Consider the following 21,379-nt stretch of genomic DNA (forward strand, 5'->3'; position numbering starts at 1 on the left):
CAATAAATCGCAAATACTTTTTTTGTAGATAGAGAATGGACATAAAGGGGAGGTGTAAGATTTCAGTTGAACAGGACATCCTGCTGTAAAGAATGACCCTTGTTTGTGTCTTTTGTACATGTTGATGTGATCACCCCTGCACAGTTTGTGTTTGTATCTTTGTCCCTTTCACCTAGTGTGACAGGAAAGATCATTTCCTTTGTAAAATCCCTCTGAAAAATGCCAGGTCCTATTTGAAAGCCTGTAAGAATTACATCACTTCAGAAAAATGCTTTTTGTTCTACAATGGGATCAAAAAGACAGCAACGTCACGATTAATTAAAAAAAGGAAAAATGTGATTTAAATAGAAACGATAAAATAACGGCATTCAGTTGCTCTTGAAAAAGGAAAACTATGCAGTATGAAACTTGCAGTTTGAGCGTGACACCATTAAGGACCTATACCTCGGTTAAGAATGACACAACACCACCTTGTGGTCGTTGCTTGTAACATTTTAATTTTTGTTCCATCATTGACGGATAATGGAAATGGCGAAAGGATTAAGTTGAAAAATGCATTACACAAAATTAAAAACAATTCATGACAAATGAGATGTTTCTAAACATCATAAAAAAAACATTTCCTCATGAAGAGTGCAACACAAGCAGACTATCAGAAATAAGAAGTATGCTCTCAAATTAAGGCAGGATGTCAATGCGATTACCACTGTGAACCTAGAAGTGGCTGTAGGAGATCTTGCAAGCAAATCTGAAGCAGCATGACCTTGTGTTGGGAGACAACTTGTGTTCAGGAAGAGGACTGAGGTTGAAAGCTCCACACAAAAACTTGAGACACAAGTCAAAGCACAAAACGGGAGCAGTCAGTCACCAAGGACACGCAAAGGACAGAGTGCCGACACACGACAAGTCCGACTGGCTGGAGAGCCCATCGTAGGTACAGATCCAGGAACAGGGCATCATACCATTACAGTTCAAACTGAGTAGATCAGGCTGCAACTTCAGTTAGTGCAGTTTTCAGAGGCCTGAAAGAAAAAATAAATATTAAGTAGTACTAATAAATCATCATGATTAATTACTGTAAAACTTTATGTAATAGCCTGGTCTATAAATCGATAAACTTAACATGCTTTGATTTGGGACAGGCGTCTAAATGGGACAGGCTTTTAATTCCTTTGGCACAAAACTGTGGCTCAGAGAAGATGGAAATACAATCAAACTACTTATTTAACCATTTGAGACCTGAGCAAATTGGCTTTATTTTATTGAAAAATGTAGGAAGAAGCTAATGAGCAGCAAAAGATATGACCCAGAGGTTAACAAGAAATCTGTGAAAAGTACATGAAAATGACCTGAGAATTTGCCAAAAAAACAACAAGAAATTACCTGAAAAACAAAGCCTAAAAGTTATAATAACTCTGTAAAATAATGTTAAATATATAATTATAAATATAGTTCACTGAACATTTATCCTCACCTTTTTCTGAAAATAGTCTTCTGGATCTACTTATTGCTTTTTGCGTCTCTTTTGTTTCCTATGAGGATAATACTGTTTTCTTTGGTGTTCATGGTTTCAGTAACATTAACTGAATTATTGAATTTTACAGAATCTTGTACATGTGGGTTGCCTACCTATATCGAGTTTAAACATATATACACATTGTATGCATGATCTAAGCAGCTAACTGAGGTTATCTCCAGCAGGTAGCCAACAACCCGGCTTTCTACATCCAAAGAACTTCTATAAAAATGAACTACATGGCAACCGGACCAGGCCTGTAATTGAGACAGGCCTGTATTTGTCAAAATGTGTTGTCACACCCAGCTAGTGAAGGGGACTGAGCGTTTAATTGGGACTTGGCTTTTATTTGAAGCTTTATGGTAAATGATCACTTTACCGTCTTATTTTTTTAATCGAGTAACACCTGCTTTATCGACAAACTACAACTGTGCACAGGATACATTTGTTTGCAAAACTGAGAGAAGAGAAATGGGAGGGAAATGATGGCTGACAGTTTGATATATGTGGAAAAACACAAAAGTTACACCAAAACAAATGCTAGGAAATCACATTATGCATATTTCACTTTTTCCTGGCTCTCTGTGATGACAACTCCCTCTCTTGCCTGGATGTTAAGATATTTTCCGATTACCAGTTCTTTTCAATGGAGACAGAAATATTTCCGTCATGATGCAGTCACTCAGAAGATCTAAGTCCCATTTTACAAGTATTATCTTGCCATCTTGTTTAGCAGAAAAACAGATATGGTGATTCACGAGTGCATGTGCTCATGAAAAAAATTCTCAGATGGTGACATGAGAGGTGGCAAAATTCAACAGTGCAAAAAGAACAAAACTCAAGCAGTATGGTATGTTAGGAGAGGGAGATGTTTTGACTGCTTTAACTTGTGTGATTTATATTAGGTTACGGTAAGTTTTCTGGAAAATCAACAGACTTTGTATGGATATAATAACCAGACATCTTTCTTGGCTATTTGACTAAATACCTTCAAATCAAAATACCTTATCATATCTGTGCATAAAAATCCAGGATTGCTGTGAAACGTTTGTGCTAATAAATATGAAACATTTCTTAATGTTCGCCATGGCATAATACACCCAGAGATCCCTCAATATTGGCGGCATGGCTGAATGTCTGAAGACATCACCCAAACCTGTACCATCTCACCGGAAACATTCATATCTTATCGCTTTGTTAAAAGTTTTACATTTCATGTCATGGCTGTGATACCAAACCACGATGCAGACAGCAGCGGCAGGTAGTTCAACTTATTTTCAGCGCTGGTATAGGCTGTTTTATTTGTTTTGCCCTGTTGTATGATATGTGCTATACAAATAAAGCTGCTCTGCCTATTGGCATCAACTAAACATCTGAATAAGAGTTAAAACTATTGGTGAATTCATTAATTAGCAGATCAACAGAAAATGTATGATAATTTCAATTATCTATAGGTTGTAAGTGAGTAATCCAATAAAAATGCCAAACACACTACACACTGGCTACAGATTCTAACGTCAGGATTTTTGCTTTTCTTCCTGTTCAATGATTGGAAATTAAGTTTGTTAATTTCACTGTTTGTGGTTTAAGAGTTTAAGAATTAGCAAGACACTACGTTTACATCTGGTATTTTCACTTTGGCAGTTATTGCTCTGTTTCTGTACCTTGAGGGTTTCAGAAGCTTTTCGCAGTTCTTTGATGACTGCAGACAAAGCTTCTGGGTTGATGCCCTGCTCGCACAGTCTCACACATATGGACAGAGACTCCATGTCCAAACCTGTGTTCAGCAACCTCGAGATCTCCAGCAGCACTGTTGGAGAAAGAGAATGAAAAGTTACTCTAGTTAGAATAAATATTCTAGTGACAACAAGACAAAAACTGACTTCTGCACAATGCACTTATCAGAATCAGAATATGGTTTACTAACAAGTAACATTAAGTTTTAACTTTCAAGGAATTTGCCTGGGTGTTTAGTGTATACAATAAACATTTTAAGATTAAATTGAAATAAAGGCAAAGTAGTGCAAAAGTCAGCAACACCAATACAGAGAAGGAAAACGCAATAAAAAGGTAAAAATTAAATAACCATAAAATAGTGGATCATATATGCACAATTTAACTATCTTAAAATGAGAGAGTTGTACAATTTAGTTCAGTATGTGCAAAGATATCGATCAGGGAATCAAAAATACTTCACTGATGATCCCAGGGGGGACTGTGGTTCATTACAGTCCCTCTGATGTAAAGCAGAAATAAGAAGCATGATGTAAAAATATAAAAATACAATGTGTGCAATGTGCTACAATATAAACACCAGCATGTAACTTTAAAAAAATATATAAAACATGTATAATACGATTAGTAAGCAGAAATATATAAATATTTGACTTGTGCTACAATCAAATGTATAAAACTAGTATGCAAAGTTATAGATATAAAAATACACGTATAATGCTACAATGTACGACACATTATATACATAAGTAAGAATAAGAAATAATACGTGCAACATATCTTAAATATACATTCAGGAGTGGGAAGACTATTGCACAGTTGAGTATTTACAGAGTATTGGTGTAGTTGAATTATTGCACCAATTATTGTACAGTTAAGACAGTGTTTCTGAGAATTATTGCACCGCAATACAATTACAAAGAAGTTAAGGGTTAGAAAAAAACATTAGCAACTACATCTAAAAATTTTCAAACACAGAATCTGCTGCATGTGTAAAAATAAAATAAATATTTACCGTCCATCGTCTCGCGGACTGCATTTAGGTTAGCATTTGCTGCACTTGCCATAGTGTACTGTGGATAGAGTTAGCCGCAGCCTGCTAGCAGACGGCTAACAAAAACACTTGAAGAGATCTCTGACGGGATGCAATACAAAGTTTTTTAAAACAGTTCAGTCAGATGTTAAAAGTTTCGTTTTCATGTTAGATACGACTGCAAAGACAACAAAAACGCGTTCAATAAGGGACAATATTAGCAGCTAGTTAGCTACACCGAGTGCTAAGCTCGCGAACGAAACCGTAGAAGGAAGTGACGTCGTTCCTTCATTGATTGGTTCCCGAGGACTTCCTGCGGCGTTCCTATTGGCTGGCGGGCCGTGTAGGCGAAATTGAAATAAACGTTTGAACACTGTAGCTGCTGATTGTTTGCCGACTCTTCAATGAAGGTTGTTTTTAGCTGTTTGCCCAAAGTCCTGGCTCATTAACAGTCGTAAGTACCAATGCCAGAACATTATATGTGCAATATTTAAACGTACTTTTATGTTTTTTACGTAAAAGTGGTGTGTTATTGAAGAGGGAAGGAGGAAACGCTGTGACCAAATTTCTTCCACATTAGCTGGTTCGAAGGCTTGTTAACGCTATAGAAACAGAGAAAGTAACAGCTAACCTACCAAACTAAACATCTGACCTACTTTACAACGAAAAAGAGACTGTTGTTTGAGTAACTATGTCTGAAATATCATTTTTTTTTCTGATACTGACTGGATTTTTTAGGTAAAATGGGGGACCACATTGAGCTACAGATCACTCCAGAGACTCCAGGCAGGCCATCCATCAGAAACCCCTTTGAAAGTCCCAATGACTACCACCACCTCCATGAACCTCTGGTGCCAAGCCCATCTGTCTTCAAGTCCAAGCCTTGTAAAGCTGTAAGTCTGAACACACCTAAAATACTTTAGACCTACAAACCATGTGGCACAGACACACATCTCTTCCTGCAAATATCTAAATGCTGTGTTTTGTCCAATATTTCTGCTCTGCTGATATGCAGTCTTTTACTCACTTCTTCATTTGCCTCACTCAGACTCCACCCAAGTTCAACTGGTCTATTGATGAAATGGCCAGTCTTCTCCCAGTGCACATAGACCCAGAGGAAATCCAGCGACAGTCCTTCTACCTCAGTCAGACAAGGTATGTGATAAAGTAATATCTCAATGTGTTACATGTGGAGAACAAATTGAAGATGGTGGAGAATTTAAAGTGGCTTTTTTTTTCTTCTACCAAACATCTAGGATGGACTCTGACATTGAGGAAAAGCGTCAGAATGCAATTGAGCAGGTACGCTATTCAAAAATAATCATAGTGTTTAGTGACGGAGAAGTAAGGGTCAACAGATTATCAGCCTGGACGATATTTGGCATTTTATTTGAATGATTGGTGATCAAATTAATTAATTAAAAAGTGCAAAGAAAGTGTCAGCATCAAAGCCTCTGGGAGCTATTTTTATCTATTTGTTTTTTATTACATTTTCATTTAACTTTATTAAAAAAAAAGTTGCAAGGAACTTGCTGTAAATGATGTTAAACATTTCAGTTTTGATTAAACATTTGCCAAAGGCATTTTAAAAAAGTTTTGTATTGGAGTTTGTTATATTCCAAATTTTAAGTATTGACAGAGATGTTTTGTTTTTATTGTAAATGCATATTGGTTCCAAGTATCAGTTATTGGTCTCATTAACTAAATAATCGGTGTCGGCCCTGAAAAACCAATATTGGTTGACCGCGACAGAGAAGTCCATTAATTGAAGATTTATTGATTAATTTTGTAATTATGTCCTTTGTCTGTCCCCCAATAAAGTTTTTCACCAAAGGAGCCATCGTGCCCTCGCCCTGGGCAGCACCAGACACCCGTAAAGGCCCTCAGGTTTATACAAAAAGTAAGTCATGTTATTGTTTCTATTCATTTTTCATTTGTAAAAGTCTTATTGTCATACATTTCATGTTGTATTGTTGTTTTGTACATTAAACTTTTAATGTTTGTGTTACAATATTGTGTCTTTGCACTTGTAGGTTTTAAGTCTTCAGTGATTGCAGAGGAGCCAGAAAAAGTCTCAGGTTTGTGTCTTCTTTGAGAGGGTTTGAAATAACTTTCCTCTCCTTTCCTTCTTCATTTACTAACTTGTTTTTCATCTCTCTACATTATGTTTCTCATACAGTTGCTTGTCAGACAACTCTTTCGTTACCTTTGGCTTTTGATTTGGAGAAAATACTAGGTAAGCCTCCAATAAATGCCAGCACAATAAAATCAGTTATGACTTTGTGTTAAACATCAGGTCATCATGTTTGTCTGTTTCTTCCCTCTCCACAGGGGATTATTACCGCTATGACGAACCATGTGATGCTGTGCAGGAGAGTCTCAGTTCCTCCTCCTTAAGACGAAAACTCTTCCTCGATGGCAGGGGCTCTTACAGCGGCTCTGACAGCTCCAGTCCGCCAAGTCCAGAGAGAAGCCACACCAGGCAGGAGAGGCTTTCTCTAGACCGAGGAGAGGGAGCTGTGGGAGGGGCAGCAGGTTCAGAGGGAGACGCTTTATCATCGATCTTTTCCTCACCTTTGTCCTGTGGTGTGTCGGCTCCGACTCCCTCTACGGTGAGTCGAGTGGAGGGATGCAAATTGTATTTATTTTGATTATCCATCTTCTGGTCATTGACTGATCTTGGCAGCCTGAGAGTACTGCAGATTTTGGTCCTGCTCATATGCATTTACTTCACAATTAACATTTTTGCTGAAAATGATTTTTATCAAGAAGTTACAATCAAGTTACACTGTTTTTTAAATATTTATTGTATTATTTTAAAAAAATTTAGTTATTGTTAAATATACTACTGTCACTTGTCTTAACTACAGGGTCAGTTCTCATCCAGTCCCATCCAGCACGGCTGCTTCCGGGACTGCAGCCTGGGCAGCATCACCAGTCCTCTTTTCCCTGACAGGTCGTCTCCCGCTGGCCTCATCTCCCCCACAATTTCTCCTATTCTTGCACATGCAGCACGCACACCCATATGTTCAGGTACACTGTTTGTTTTGTAACTAATCACCAAAATGTGAAAAGCAGAAAAAAATGTTTTCATGATAGGGTATTTACGACACAAGATACTTTTAAAAACGACATTGGGATGATGTCAACTAAAGTTTCTTCTGTCCGAATCTTTCTTTAGCTGAGAGGAGACAGCAGAGCAATTTGACTCCACACGGCGCTCCCCTGGACATAGATGGCACTACCTGCAACGAGAGCCCATTTGTGGAGGGTTGCTCGCCTATACGTAGCTGCTCCCCACACCAGCACCACTGCTACAACGAGCCGCAGCACAACGCCAGACCCAAGCCCCGACCTAGAGTCCGCTGCTGGGCCTCCCCTCCCCTCATCTCCCCAATCCTCAACCCTAAGCTGCAAGACAATCTGGAGGCTGAGGACCAAATCTCCTTCTCCTCCCCCTCCTCCTCCTCCTCTTCTCTCCCTGCTATGGAGCTAGATCCATCGTCGCCCCTGGTCCGTGACGCCCACCCCGCTGACACAAAGAGAGTTAGCCTGGAACCTATGGAACCTGTGAAAATGGAGGAAGGCAAGGAGACGGAGATAGAAGGGCAGCTGGAGGATGAAGAGGAAGAAAGCGGAGGGCTTTCTGGACAGCTGACCAGCTCTCGTATGGGCAATGTGTCGGCTACAGAAAGCTCTCAGATGTTTGTGTCTCTTCTGGCAGAAGGAAGCAGCATACGTTACGATTCCAGCATGCAGGTTTGTGTGAGCAAGTTCATCCAGACAGAATTAAGAGCTACTTTGTTCTAACTTACTCCTGTATGGACTGATTCTCATCTGTTATTTTATATCGATGTTTGTCTAACTGAATATTTGCAATGGCTTTTTCCGTGTTCAGGTGGACAGCGGGTACAACACTACCTCGGCAGGCACTGCCAGTCTTATAGATGGCCTCGGCTCAGACTGTCACAGTAAAGAGTCCTTCAGTTCAAACCTGGCAGAAGAACCTCTTCAACTTAGTCGACACACTAAAGTAAAGGTGAGTTCACGGCTCACTAATGCTCAATGTTAGATACGGACACAGGAAGAGCCTTCTGTCCATTCTCTTTGTTCTTGTCGCCTGTATTGGCGTGAGGATACGGACGAAACATAGCAGTGCCACCATAAATTGTGTAACATAAATTGGATGGTAGCAAAGGAAAAGTGAAGTGATTATAAAGGAAACTAGTGACCTCTAGTGGATGTATCCATGCCAATGTAAAGGAAGTATGCAAGTGTGTGGGCAGGGACTGTTGGCAACATTTTAAATAGACATATCTATTTTTATACGTAAAGTTACAATACATAAGCCTTAAGTTAACCTTTTACAAACAAACACAGGCTTCTGGATTCTTATAGTTTCTTATAGTTTAAAATGCATTACTGAAAGTATCGTGCAGACTTCACTAACAGTATTGTGCATGCTACGAGGTTTTATTTGTGTCTTTTAGTTACTTTTTTCTTTTCTTCTCACCAAAGTACTTTTCTTTTTTTTTTACAGGTGTTTTATCCTCACCACTGAGCCATCTGATTGATGCATTTAAAGGGACACCTCATTCAGTGGAAGCTTATGATGATTATTTTGCAATCAAATACAACAAAGTTTACACTATGTTTTGGAGCATTTATGTTGCAGTAATTTGTTTAGGGTGAATGGGGTCAACTGTTTAATGCAGTATGAACTGAGGGTCTTTTCACAAGTGGTTATTAGTTCTTTTTAAAGTTCAAGTTGTCAGACTGAAAGCAGAAGCTCTGCTATAGTATGTTTAAAAACAGGTTAGAAGGGAGAAGATCTAAATCCCACTGTAAGACACTGAAAAGCTGTAATTATAAGTCAACAGTTCTTTTTTGGCCCAGTATAAACTGATGTAATAAGGGGGAAGGAAAAAAAATGTCAGTTCTGTGTCAAACTTGCACAACAGTAACCTCCTTGAATGCTGTATTGATGCTGATGTCATTTCAGTTTTTATTTGGTGCTAATCTGATGGACTTGATAGGTCCTCACTTTCAGATGACATTTGATTTGTACTGTATTTATCTTTTTATAAAACAGTTTATCATGTTTTCATATGATGAAAGCTTTTTCTTTTATTGAAGAATTGTTAAAATTCAGGTTACTTGTGGATATTATTTGGATTGTCAGAATATTTATTCCTGAATAAGATGCACTGAATAATGCCACTAGCAAATCAAAAGCTGATTGAGCCTTTTTTTTCTTTTACATACTTAAAGCATGGGCTGGATCGTTGTCACATTAAATTAACTTGAATTCCTTGTGTGGTTTGAGAAAGTAGTGTTTATTTTTATTATTGTCCTTTTTTTCTACAATTCATTGTATGTGTTTTGGTCCAGAAATAAGACTTATATTTTAGGGTCTGCTTCAAATAATTAATTTTGACTATCACTCCATGTAACTGCATTTTGACAGTTCTCAAAATTTTGGTTCATAGTTCTTTTCAAAGGATTTAAATAGCTGTTCTATATTTTTTTTTTTCAAAATAACTGGATATTAATTTAGAAAGGCTAATGAGGAATACTTTGAGCAGATGTGATAAGATGTGTTTTTTATATTAATTTAAAAAAAGTTATTGCTGTCAGTATTTGTGAACCATTTTCTGTCTAAGTACTTTTACAGATTAGTATACTGTGCAGAATTTTCCTAAATAAACAAACAACCCCCCACCTCCCCACCAAAATAAAAAAAATAAATCTAATCCAACTTATCATTACTTACAACCCACTACAGAAGCGGTGGTGGTTTATTTAACTACAGGGACTGAAAATCTAGCTGGATTTTCCTAAATCTTATTTTACCGTGTTCCTGGACAGAATGTGCCAGCCGTAGTGGCCAGATCCGAAAATCACAAAAACAGCTCAAATATAGCGAGGATAAATACGAAGTGGACACAGCTGGAGTGGGCGATACTGTTTAGTATACCTTTCAGAATTATGATGGCCCTAAAAAACCCACAGAAACAATTAAGTACAAAAACAACACTTTAATGACTGAGTCGCCTACTACACTGTTAAACTGTGTATATGACTTACGTGTTAATGAGTATTTCACATATAAAAAAGAGCATAGTGATGCTTGTAAGGCTGAAACGTAGCTTCACTGTGGTAAATGTGTTAAAATGGGCACCTTTGCTCAAAATATACTTATCTGTGTCGATGTAATAAAGAGTCCAAATTGGTTCTTTTATATCATTTTACAAGTTATTGATTTCAGGGATCAGCTGGTGGTGTGGGGGATTTACTGTACTTCTTCGTGTATCAGCGGTCCAGTTTGGGTTTCTTGGTCTGTGGTTCAACATCTGGGGCTGGAACGCTCACACCAGGGATCTGAAATAATGACAAGTACAAAAAGCTGGTATTTTTGAGTTGAAATGAACAAATTCCTCTATTAGGACTTCCTGAATCAAACCTCAATAATTTGGCTGGAGAAGAAAAATCTCTCAGGCTGAAATTAATGATGTAAAGTGGCCATAATTGTGAACCACTGGCCATTTAATAGTGAAACTCGTGTTCAGTGTTGGCAAGAGTGCAGGTCTTTTGACTCATGAATTCTCATGTTTTTTTGGATATGTCAAAAATAATTGCATTTTGGGAAATGATGTGTAAGAGTTACAGAACATACTAGGATATGAGGTTCCTAACAATTGTTTGGTGCTTTATCTGTTTAAATTCTCTAAAGAAAATGTTATTTCCAGTGATAGATAATTGATCAATATACTGCTAGTGGCAAAGCAAGAAAGCTATCACTAGGAACTGGAATAAGGAAACACCACCAATGAAGGATCAGTGGCCAAAAATTGACACACATACTAAGACTATGAGAAGCAGAACAGAAAATGGGAAAAAATGGATTATATGCAGGACTCAAAAAGACAACACTGGAGTGTAACAATAATCAACAGTTACACTTCATTTACGAATGTACAAATGTATTTGCACCCAAGCAGTTTTTGTTTTGTTATTTTTTGTTGTTTGGTTTGTTATTTTGTTGCAGCTGGCACGTCAGTGTCACATGTACGTGTTGATGAAGATTTAAGTGAAACTTGTGTTCAGTTTAGTCAGTCCTTACCACAGGGTCAATCAGAGCCATGCGGATCTTCTGGTGCTGAATATTGGAGGCGTCCAGGCTGATGGTGACCTTCACTTTGTCAAATATGTGGAAAGTGTGCTGCTCTACTTTCAGAGTGGGACCCTAAACACACACAGGAGAGATCATTTAAGCACAGCATCTTCTGTTGGTTTGAATGTGTCAGTGTTGCTCTAAGAAGCTGTAAAAAAAACAACCAAACATACCTCTTCATCAAAAACAAGGTTTGGGGCCGCCTTGTCTTTGGCGTCAAAGAAGACGGTTCCCTCCAGGCCGAACTTTGGGATGAGTACGATGATTGCGTTTTTCCTCACAAACAGAACAAATCCCTCTTCGTTCAGTATGCCTCGGCTTTTGAAGAACAACTGGAAAGAGATCATTTGTATTAAAAGCATGAATTTGCAGTAAATCCAGCAGTATGGTGTAAGGCTGTGATCATCAACTTAGATGGCTTAAATCTGGCTCATGATAGGATGCTGTTTTCTAATTCACAATGAAAATCAATTAATTCACATTGGGATTTTTTGAACTGTGAATGTAAAAAATGAGCATAAAAAGCATCAAAATAGAGATTATCTATTTTTTAAAAATGCCATGTGACGATCCAGCTATATCCCAAACGTCCTAAAATCCGGAAAACAACAAGTAAAGTACATTATATATCACCTTTCACAGATAAAAATCACAAAGTGCTTTACATTAAAAAAACAGATACACAATAAAGCAAAATAAACAGCACAGAGCTAAAACACAGTAACACACAAGTAAAACCACAGCAACAACAAGCCACATGAGGGCAGAGACACACATGGATAACAAGGAATAAAACATATAAAAGTTAATACATAATAATAACAACGGATGATTCATTCTAAAAAAAAGCCTGTCTAAATAAAAATGTTTTCAGTGACTTCATAAAGTTATCACGAGTCGAGGGATCGCAGCGATAAGTGGGAGTGACCCCCGGGCAAAGTAGGTCGAGTATTCCTGGTTTGAGGTCTGTTTTACTCAATTAAAAAATTGATGGGCTAATAAAAGGATGTTGTGCTGACTCTTTATCTTGATACTGTCCACATGTGTTACCTGTGTGTGGAAGGCCACAGACGCCCTCTGTGCGTACTGGGCCATCTTGTGTCTGTAGTTGAGGTTGTTGGCAAGCGCCGACTGCTTTTGTTTGTCCATCAAATCTGGGTATGTGCTGTCTGCTCCTATGGCCACTGCCAGCAGTCGGTGCACTATAATATCTGCATACCTGTGCAGGAGAGCAGATGAAGAAGGTGGAGGGGGAGGAGGTTTAGTGAAGAAAAAGTGAAGAATATTAATGACACAAGGACGTGACAAAGAACTGTTCTGTGGTTGTTTCTCATCTGTGCACGTCTTTGTTATAAAAGGCCTGATCCAACATGTGCAGTCAACATGTGAAGAATATCTGTTTTCCTACCTCCTAATAGGTGATGTGAAGTGTGTATAAATGGGTGAAGCGAGGCCGTAGTGGTGGAAATCGCTGTCCATGCCAGAACAAAAATAGACAGCCTGCATCATGCAGCGAGTGGCCAAGATGCGCAGAAGCGTGTTAAAGTACGGGAAGCCGTCCACTCTGGCCACGTCAAGGGAGTCAGCCAGTGCCTTGGCCGAGTCTGTGTGGATCTCCACCTCCTGGAGAGAAAAGGAAAAAAAAGTGTTGACACTTTAAAATGTATTTATAGCAGACATCACTGAGGCTCTGATAAAGTTGTACTGTTGGCTGTATAGCATCTTATCTGTTTGCAGCGACTTTGAACTCGACCACAGGAACAAATATTGTTAAAAAGCATAAAAGTGTCACAATAAATGTAGCCTGAAGCAGACTAAATTGCCATATTCATTCATTTCTGTTTAAACAAATCTGAGACGTGGGCAGTGAGTCAAGGCTCTGTTGCCTGGTTTAAACGGTAAACTGATTCCATTAACTCAAGAAACAAGCATAGAAAAGTCTAAACCAGAGTGATTTTTCTGTCTCCCCTCACCTTTGACTTTCCAGCTTTTAGCAGGATGTCGTAGTTAGAGGGAGGCGGTGCCGGATGTTTCCTCAGCATAGCACAGTCTGGAAATTCATCATAAATCTTCTGGGCAACTGAAATATTGGCCAGCAACATGAACTCCTCGACCATGGAGTTTGTCTCCCTAGTAACCAAGAGGTGGGTTTATTCACATCTGTCCAAAACACAGCATACCACACTGGAAAGGGCATAAAAATGAGCTCTTATGAGGTAAAGTGTTTCAAACAGGATTCCCCATTTTTGAGGTTACTCACATGAGTTCTTTGGTCTGGAGGTCAATGGGGTCGTGGGTTTCACTGTCTATGTGAAAACGGACCTCTAAAGATGACAGTGTCAACGCCCTATGAGATATCAAATAAAACACAATTCATGTTAAATCCAACCAGTTTCAATATATCATGGTTATAAGAGTTAAGATCGCCCAAATTCAGCATTCTTGATTCTTTCATCATTGCTCCAAATTGCTTTTCCCAATGCTTTTGATTTGTAGTTTAAGTTGTCAGTCAACTTGGATGCATGTTTCCTCTCTGAGGTGAGTAAAAACCAATAAAACTCATAACAGCATGTTCTGCCCACAGCAGAATGAATGTACCATTCTACATTTTGAAAATCGAGTCTTCTGCCTCTAATACTCCCATCTCCCAGTCCTCACCCTTTCTCTATCCTCTTCCTCTTGAGGATTTTGGCCAGTTTATTGAGACCTCGCAGGCTCTTGGTGATGTCATCATTCTTGGTGGTGTCGTCAATCCTCATTTGGGCCTCCGCGTAGGTCAAAGACGCCTGTAAAACAAGATGGTGGTAGTGTATCAGTTGCAGAAACATCACCACTAAAATGTTGAGTAGTTCCTGTCGTCATCCATCGTGTGTTGGCACTTTACCTTGGAGTTAATGACACTTTTCGTGAACCGGGTCTTTAGAATTTCAGCGTTGTGGTTCATCTCCCAAATACACGAGAAAGCCATCCTGGAATAAAGAATTTCAGACAAACAATTTCATTGTTTGTTCACTGAAATGTTTTGGGGAAAGAAAGAGCATTGATGATGATTGTTATGTGAGTATTAGTGTGTGTTTGCATCTCGAGTCCTCACCTCTCCACATTGGAGCGCAGAGAACAAAGATTGGAGCTGAGCAGCTCAGGAACCATATCTATCCTCTGATGGACACAGACATTTCGTTTTAGTTTTTTTGGAGTCAGAAAAAGCCTTTTATGAAAAAATCAGGTTCTAAAAATCAATATTTAGTGGTCAAAGAAAACATATTATTATATATTGATTTTTATAAACATTCAAAACTATCAACAAATGTAGTTGGGACTTTCAGAGTGTAAATATTTAGATATGTAATCATGTATGCAATCGTAAAAAGATATATTATAATAATTAAACTGCAATCCAGCCTATAATTATGGATTGTGCAAACCTGTAGAAAATAAAATAAAATAGCTGAACACATGGCAAAAGTGTCAAATGGTCTATTATGTTACACTAAACGACTACATACTTTTTTCCAAATATGACATTTAAATTCTGATATTGTGAAAACATCTGTGTGTGTGTGTGTATTTGTGTTTTTTTTTTACTTTGCCACACAAGTAGACAGTGGTGCCACGGTTCGCAGCCTCTTTGTCCAAAGCATTGCCAGGTCTGATGAAGTGGCTCACATCAGCAATGTGGACGCCAACCTGGCAAACAAATAAAATCACTGTGAGCTCATACGAAATATAACACTAATATTTAAGTAGATTAGAATGTGTGTGTCCAGTATGTGTACCTCAAGGTTGCCATTGTCCAGCTCTCTGCAGTGCAGGGCGTCATCTATGTCTGTGCATCCCGGAGGATCCACACTGCACACGGTCAGATGCCTCAGGTCCTCCCTCCTCACCATGTCCTGCTCCACACACATCCATGTTACTACATACACACACACTTACACGCTCTCAAATCATCAGCTGAGGGACCCACTGATAACAACACTGAGACTAGAACATTGCTCAGTTTATCTCATTTCCTGTCCATACCTCTGGTGTGATGGCCCACGGCATCTTGGGAAGGAAACTGAGCACAGCCTGAGAGAAGGCCTGATGGGGGACGTCATGCTCCAGCAGCAGCACCTCCTGCTCTGTGTCCTTCTCTCCTGCGTTCCCCAGACTGCGCACAAAGTGACCCTGACAAAGAAGTAAATTTCGTGATTCATACATATTATTGCATGTCACGCTAGAGAAGTGAAGCTTAATATAAATAAACAAAACAATTCAAATTCCTGTTAAGCTTTGATTAGTGGAGACGTAGGATATCTGTGTTTCGATGATGTGACAGTCTTAAGAGGTTCCAACTCACATTTGGATATCTGGAGTGTCGGGGCCAGCCGTCGATGGCCACCATGATCCTCTGGCCTGCCAGTGTGGATGCTTGGCGCGTTTCAATGCGAATGCGAGGGATACGACGGTCGGCTGGGGTGAAAAGGTGTCGGGTTGACTGTAAGAAAAAGGAAAGAAAAGAGACAGTCAGTACTGAGGGTAAGAGACAAGGGAGTGCTAGGCCATTAATATAATATATTATATTAATGTAAGTAAAAATGTAAGTGTGACCAGAAGATGGATGATGCATGTTGGTTCGACTATAAATTACTGGATAAATGCGACAGTGGCGATTTTCATGATGGAAAAGGTTACTTTCTCTTTGCACTTCAGGATGGACATTTTTATACAGCTCTGGGAGAAACGGGTACGATATGTGGGGCCTCTGAGACCTGACTTCGTTGGGATGGTGACTTGATGGAACATTGTTAACTTTTTGTTTACTGATTCTATTGGACTGCTACAAGCTTAAATTTATTTTTTGAAATTTTATTTTGTTTATTTTTTGAAATTTTATTTTATTTTTTCTTTTCTTTTCTTTATTTTATTTTTTCTTTTCTTTTATTTATTTTATTTTATTTTATTTCCCTACTTCATTTTAATCTAATTTAATTTTGGACAGATAATAGGTAAGTCAAAGATGAGGCACACAGCATTGCTGGTTTCACTGATGATCCAAAAATATGGCTATAACTGCTAAATATTTGTTTTGGCTGTTATAAAATTATACATTTGTCAGGGGCCTCTTGGTGTTGTACACCTACAGATAATAACATGATTGTTGTTCACACTAAAGTAAATAAAAACCCTATTTAAAATGCTTTTTTTTTAAATATAAGTGCATACCAATTTTGAGGACAGCTTCAAATTTTTTAATCAAGCAATATCAAAGCAACAACAAAAACAAACAAAAAAGACCAACCTGTACGACAGATGTTATGACAGAACAGCTGGACTTACCTCTTTGATATGGGAGGGGTTAAGCATGCCACACAACGGCCTCCAGTTCCTTTTAATGATTCCCACCACTCTGCCTGTGGGCTTCCTCGCTGCTTCAGCTGCTGATATTTTTAGCTGCTCAGACACATAAGAACAAAGAGGTCATTAACTCACTGTAGCTACAAAAGGACAGTTTGTGGTTGTCATTCAATCGCACAGTTAAAAAGTATAAGCTTTTTGTGTAGCACATCACTCAGATACTGTCCCTCCTTCTGAATTTTATTCCGACCACAAGAGTGGAAACGGCATAAAAGTCCTCCAAATGTTTGCAGAGACAAAGCCAGTCTGAAAACTCTTCAAACTCATACATACTGCTTTCTCCTCCTCTTCTTCAGTATCATCCTTTGCTGAGCCTTCATCCTGCAGCACGACTGAGGAGGGCGCCACCCACTGATCACGCGGCAACAGCTGCACGGCAACCACGTCCTGGTACACGGCCCTGTTGAGGTTCTGAAGACCCTGGATGAGAACCTGAAAGAAAGCCGGAGGGACAGAGCAGAACTTTAAACGTATGCATACACTCAACTACTGACAGACAGTTAACTTGTCCTAATTCCTCCAACTGGAAATATACATCTCAACACAGCATGACAAATTCTCAGATGAGGTTTGGGAGATTCTTAAATTTCCAGATGTTGAATAATAATTTATAATAATAATAATAATGTTTTTTATGCAACGCCTTTAAAAACGGAGTTTAAAAAGTGCTTGGAAAACAAGGCAAAGCAGAAGCAACAAGAGTTTCTTGCAGATGCAACATAAACATAAGAGCCAAACAATAATGCCAAACTAAGGCCTGACAAAATTTAAGGCAGACTTAAAAAAATAAATAAACGAGAGAGAAACAATTACAAAACAAAAATAACAACCCCTACCAATAAGAGTAAATACATTTCAAAGAATATTAGCAGTAAACACAGAATTATTAGAACTCATAATAAAATTAAACACGACTGAGACAGAATAAAAGAGTAAATTAAAAGACAAACTAAAACAAGATTAATTAGAATTACATAATACATTAAAATAGGCAAATTAAAACAAATGTGGGCGTGCGCACACACACACACACACACACACACACACACACACACACACACACACACACACACACACACACACACACACACCTCTGTGCTGTCCTCCCCCTCTCCCTGGACAAAGACTGTGGCCTCCAGGTAGTTGTCCCTGCTTGCCCTGAAGGTGCCCTGGAGGAAAGTGCCACTCTTAATTCCTGCTTGGATCCTGGACAGAGGGAGGTGCTCGGGGAATAACACCTTACTGCTGGTGATTTCATTCTGACGGAGGGAAGAAAAAGAAATCAGTGGAAGGAGAAAAGCGCAAAGAAGAAGCAGATACCTACACACAAAATACAGGCACAAATTCAACATATGGAAATAGCTTTTATTTATACATACCTTGTCATCACTGGACAAAGCCAGACGATCCACAAGCTCGGGGTTCCCTATTAGACTCTTGATGTACTCTTCACCTGAGAACATAAGTGAATAAACGCTGATGACAAAGTGGTAAATACAGCTGATGCTATAAGCATGCTTGTATGCAACAGAGCTCAGAGGAGGCGCCTTCAGTGGTTTCTGAAACATGACTGGAGACTGATTCATAACTGTAAACCCTAAATGCACAATTTGTGGTAGAATTCACCAGAACATTTTTAGGAGCCATGTTTTTGAGATGCAGAGTGTTTTTAGACTCATCTAAAGCAAACAGTTTCTGTGCCCTTATCACAATTTCTTACATCTGAACACCAGCAGGCCGCTCTCCTCTGCCTTCTGCTTGTTGCCTTGGTCATTGGTGAGGAGGACCACTTTGAGTCCATCTGCTTCGGAGTCGGACGTCTTCAGGTGCTGGCTGTACCATTGCGCTGCCACACGGATTGCACGGTCGTTGCGGTCATTGGCGCTCTCCCCCGGTTCACGTTCAATGAAAGTCTCTCTGGAAAAACAGCAATTCTAAGTATTAATGTGTGAGGGTGACAAACAGGCAAAAACGTATGTCATGTTTTTTAAATGCATATAATAAGGGAGGTCTAATGAAGAGATCGCTGTGTGAAGGTGAATATGAGTAACTTTGTGTTTAACTTACCAATATACTTTGTCACTGATTCCTTTTACATGTTTTTAAAATTTTACCACTTTGCAATCAAGATGTTGTGATGCAGTGGTGTTTTTGTACCTGTGGTGCTCGTTGGTAAAGGTATAGAAGTGTTTCTCTTTCTCATGTATGATGTCCTTCAGGCGTTTATAGACTGGTGCACTGCGGTGACGAACCTCCTGCAGCACAGTCTGAAGGATTATCACGTTACGAATCATAACATCTTCCAACACGTCAATCTGGAGGACACAGAAATTGTAAACATAAAGTTGAAGAAAAATGAGAGCTATCCAGAATCAGGTGCAAAGGTGGGAAAACAACAGGATATTGTAATGAGGGGCACTGCACCAAATTCTGGGCCTTTAGAAGTCTCTGTGATCCCCTACTCTTCCTCTCTTTGTCCATGTCTCTTTTACAGACTTTTGGAATTATTTATTACAAAGACAGTCAGCTATCTTTCCCTTTTCTTTTTTCAGAACAATAATTTCACTTTCTTGGGGAGGACATGACAATGGTGCTCCAGCAGCAAAAGAAGTCACTCACCCGGCGCTAGCTGCATTTAGAGGCAAAACCTAGTGCAGAGGCAGACTACTCCATTTTACACCATTAAGGGATGAACAGGGCCTTCTTGCAGATTTATTCTGACAAGTTACTTTCGCTAAGGCACTAAGTACAGAAATGAAAAACCGCAAACCAAACTTTTCATTCCAGGCCTTTCGATTGGGCCCTGGGTAATCAGACCCCCTTCTCCCCCCACTGTGACGCCCTTGATTGTCTAGAAGCCATGAATGACTATCACACATATATCACACATAATAATAACAACAATAACAGTGATAAACTTCATTTGTATAGAATATTTCATGCAATAAATGCAGCCCAAAGTGCTAATTATTAATCTTAGATCATATTGTCATATTAATCTCACACTCTTTCTCAACTGCATCTTGTCAGTATACTGTTATAATCATTTAGACACACAGAACATATTAACATTAACAGTACAATCACAAGAATAAGTGCTACTGATTCGTAAACAAATCTCATGTCTTCAGTTATATATAGCCATATTTTATTGCAGTGTCATACATGATACTATACGACGCTATCACAATACATGAGAGGCACAAACTGGAGCTATTACATGTCAAGTTGTCTGGAAATCACTACATTAGACTGTTTGATCAAATGGTCACAAATAAAATACACAAATGAAATTAGGTTTTCAGGGAAAGTGTGACACTCGCTTTATATTTACCTGATGCAGCACCACATTAGTGTCAGGGATCACATAATGTGGGTAAGAGCACAGGTTGCTCTCGATACACGCGTCTCTCTGCAGCACCGTGGACTCCTGTTTGCACGCAGAGCAAACTTCACTCCCGCACCAAATATCATCTCTCAGATAATGCTCGCGCACTATCTTCATCACCCCACCCGCCCGTTTCTTCTTCACGAAGGTTTTAGACTTCAGCATGACGACGATAAAAGCCCCCAAAAGTGTTGAATCCCGATGTTTTTATCTTTGCATTTGAGGGTAAGCAGGGAGTTAGCAGCTAGCTGCCCATGTGTAAACTAACTCACCGGGGCCGACAATACTTTCCCGGAGTTTTTAATAACATGAAGACTTTCAGGTGTTCGCTTTCAATTGTGTTTGTTAATCTCAATTGAGAAATATTTACAGAAATTAACATAAAAGTATGCGTTAAAATGTGTAGATATCTTACGGTTTTTATGTAAAACTATTTTCAAGTCTGTGTTTAGTTTTGGTTGACCACCTGGCTTGTTCCATGAAAACAAAGCAGAGAAAGGCAGAAGAGGGACCGGTTGGCAGGGTGGATAAGATGTAGTTTATTGTTAAAGCGCCACCTGTGTTTAGAAGGCGGTACTGCATGCTCTGTGCATTACAACATATTACAGACAGGTGGGCGTTGGTTGTAAATGCAGCTTCATTACCGCGGGGGGCGCTTCACTTAACGCCGCTCAACACCGTCGTAATCAAACCAGTGACGACACTGAAGTTAGTTTCTGATTCGTAGCTTTCTATTTAGCAGTTAAGGGGATAATTAAGGGAAAAGTAATTTACAATGTTTAACAATGTTTTTTGTGTCTTTTTCCGGATTTTTGCACCTCGCACTGTGGTGAAAGCATGTTAGACGTTTGAAGTAAAGCCTCAACGTTGTCTGAAACACACTTTGAAATTTGTGAAACCTTTATTCTATTTGTGAAAATGCAAAAAAAAGGGAAGATTTCACTGCTTTTTTCCCCCACACGTAGATCACATTGAACTAGGTCCACATCAAAAACTACTGTACTTAGACAGGTCAAACCTGGACTGAATTATCCCAGAGAGGATAATTATTATTAAAAAGACAATTTCAGATTTGTGAAATCTTTATTCTCTATGTGAAAAACACTGTGTTTTGTTTTATTTTCACAAATAATA

At 39.0% G+C, this 21,379-nt stretch overlaps 3 protein-coding genes across 3 annotated transcripts; 1 reads left to right on the forward strand and 2 right to left on the reverse strand.

The window, feature by feature from the left end:
• Positions 1–471: 471 nt before the first annotated feature.
• mzt1 (mitotic spindle organizing protein 1) lies at positions 472–4,539 on the reverse strand. Its single transcript, XM_088086503.1, has 3 exons — positions 4,266–4,539; positions 3,181–3,326; positions 472–1,022 (listed from the first exon to the last, which is right to left on the reverse strand). The coding sequence occupies exons 1-3, from the start codon at positions 4,315–4,317 to the stop codon at positions 999–1,001; spliced, it is 222 nt and encodes a 73-aa protein (XP_087942629.1). The 5' UTR covers positions 4,318–4,539; the 3' UTR covers positions 472–998.
• A 46-nt stretch (positions 4,540–4,585) lies between these two features.
• On the forward strand, positions 4,586–9,598 carry bora (bora aurora kinase A activator). The gene is made up of 12 exons (XM_042501795.2): positions 4,586–4,737; positions 5,022–5,176; positions 5,332–5,438; positions 5,540–5,585; positions 6,105–6,183; positions 6,317–6,361; positions 6,463–6,519; positions 6,615–6,895; positions 7,154–7,316; positions 7,465–8,042; positions 8,182–8,322; positions 8,824–9,598. The coding sequence occupies exons 2-12, from the start codon at positions 5,027–5,029 to the stop codon at positions 8,842–8,844; spliced, it is 1,668 nt and encodes a 555-aa protein (XP_042357729.2). The 5' UTR covers positions 4,586–4,737; positions 5,022–5,026; the 3' UTR covers positions 8,845–9,598.
• A 708-nt stretch (positions 9,599–10,306) lies between these two features.
• dis3 (DIS3 exosome endoribonuclease and 3'-5' exoribonuclease) lies at positions 10,307–20,732 on the reverse strand. The gene is made up of 21 exons (XM_042501793.2): positions 20,192–20,732; positions 19,015–19,172; positions 18,578–18,774; positions 18,237–18,310; positions 17,949–18,116; positions 17,131–17,289; positions 16,780–16,893; positions 15,800–15,937; positions 15,481–15,627; positions 15,234–15,350; positions 15,043–15,144; positions 14,552–14,616; positions 14,342–14,426; positions 14,116–14,243; positions 13,718–13,804; positions 13,431–13,587; positions 12,866–13,080; positions 12,508–12,676; positions 11,631–11,789; positions 11,407–11,529; positions 10,307–10,664 (listed from the first exon to the last, which is right to left on the reverse strand). Exons 1-21 carry the CDS (start codon positions 20,408–20,410, stop codon positions 10,596–10,598), a joined length of 2,850 nt encoding a protein of 949 aa, XP_042357727.2. The 5' UTR covers positions 20,411–20,732; the 3' UTR covers positions 10,307–10,595.
• Positions 20,733–21,379: the final 647 nt, after the last annotated feature.

This window comes from Plectropomus leopardus, chromosome 13 (assembly GCF_026936395.1).
Source record: "Plectropomus leopardus strain MGB_pleo_1.0 chromosome 13, ASM2693639v1, whole genome shotgun sequence".
NCBI classification, from domain to species: Eukaryota; Metazoa; Chordata; class Actinopteri; order Perciformes; family Serranidae; genus Plectropomus; species Plectropomus leopardus.

Excerpts from the sequence above, each read along its gene's own strand:
- mzt1 (XM_088086503.1), bottom strand. The coding sequence starts at position 4,317 with ATGGCAAGTGCAGCAAATGCTAACCTAAATGCAGTCCGCGAGACGATG. Across the intron at positions 3,327-4,265 it reads AGTCCGCGAGACGATGGACG|TGCTGCTGGAGATCTCGAGG; the intron begins GTAAATATTTAT and ends TTTCTCCAACAG. Across the intron at positions 1,023-3,180 it reads AAGCTTCTGAAACCCTCAAG|GCCTCTGAAAACTGCACTAA; the intron begins GTACAGAAACAG and ends TTTTTCTTTCAG.
- dis3 (XM_042501793.2), bottom strand. The coding sequence starts at position 20,410 with ATGCTGAAGTCTAAAACCTTCGTGAAGAAGAAACGGGCGGGTGGGGTG. Across the intron at positions 16,894-17,130 it reads AAGAAGAGGAGGAGAAAGCA|CTAAAAATATCAGCAGCTGA; the intron begins GTATGTATGAGT and ends GTGTCTGAGCAG. Across the intron at positions 14,427-14,551 it reads CTGCGCTCCAATGTGGAGAG|GATGGCTTTCTCGTGTATTT; the intron begins GTGAGGACTCGA and ends TCTTTATTCCAG.
- bora (XM_042501795.2), top strand. The coding sequence starts at position 5,027 with ATGGGGGACCACATTGAGCTACAGATCACTCCAGAGACTCCAGGCAGG. Across the intron at positions 5,177-5,331 it reads AGTCCAAGCCTTGTAAAGCT|ACTCCACCCAAGTTCAACTG; the intron begins GTAAGTCTGAAC and ends TGCCTCACTCAG. Across the intron at positions 6,362-6,462 it reads GGAGCCAGAAAAAGTCTCAG|TTGCTTGTCAGACAACTCTT; the intron begins GTTTGTGTCTTC and ends TTTCTCATACAG.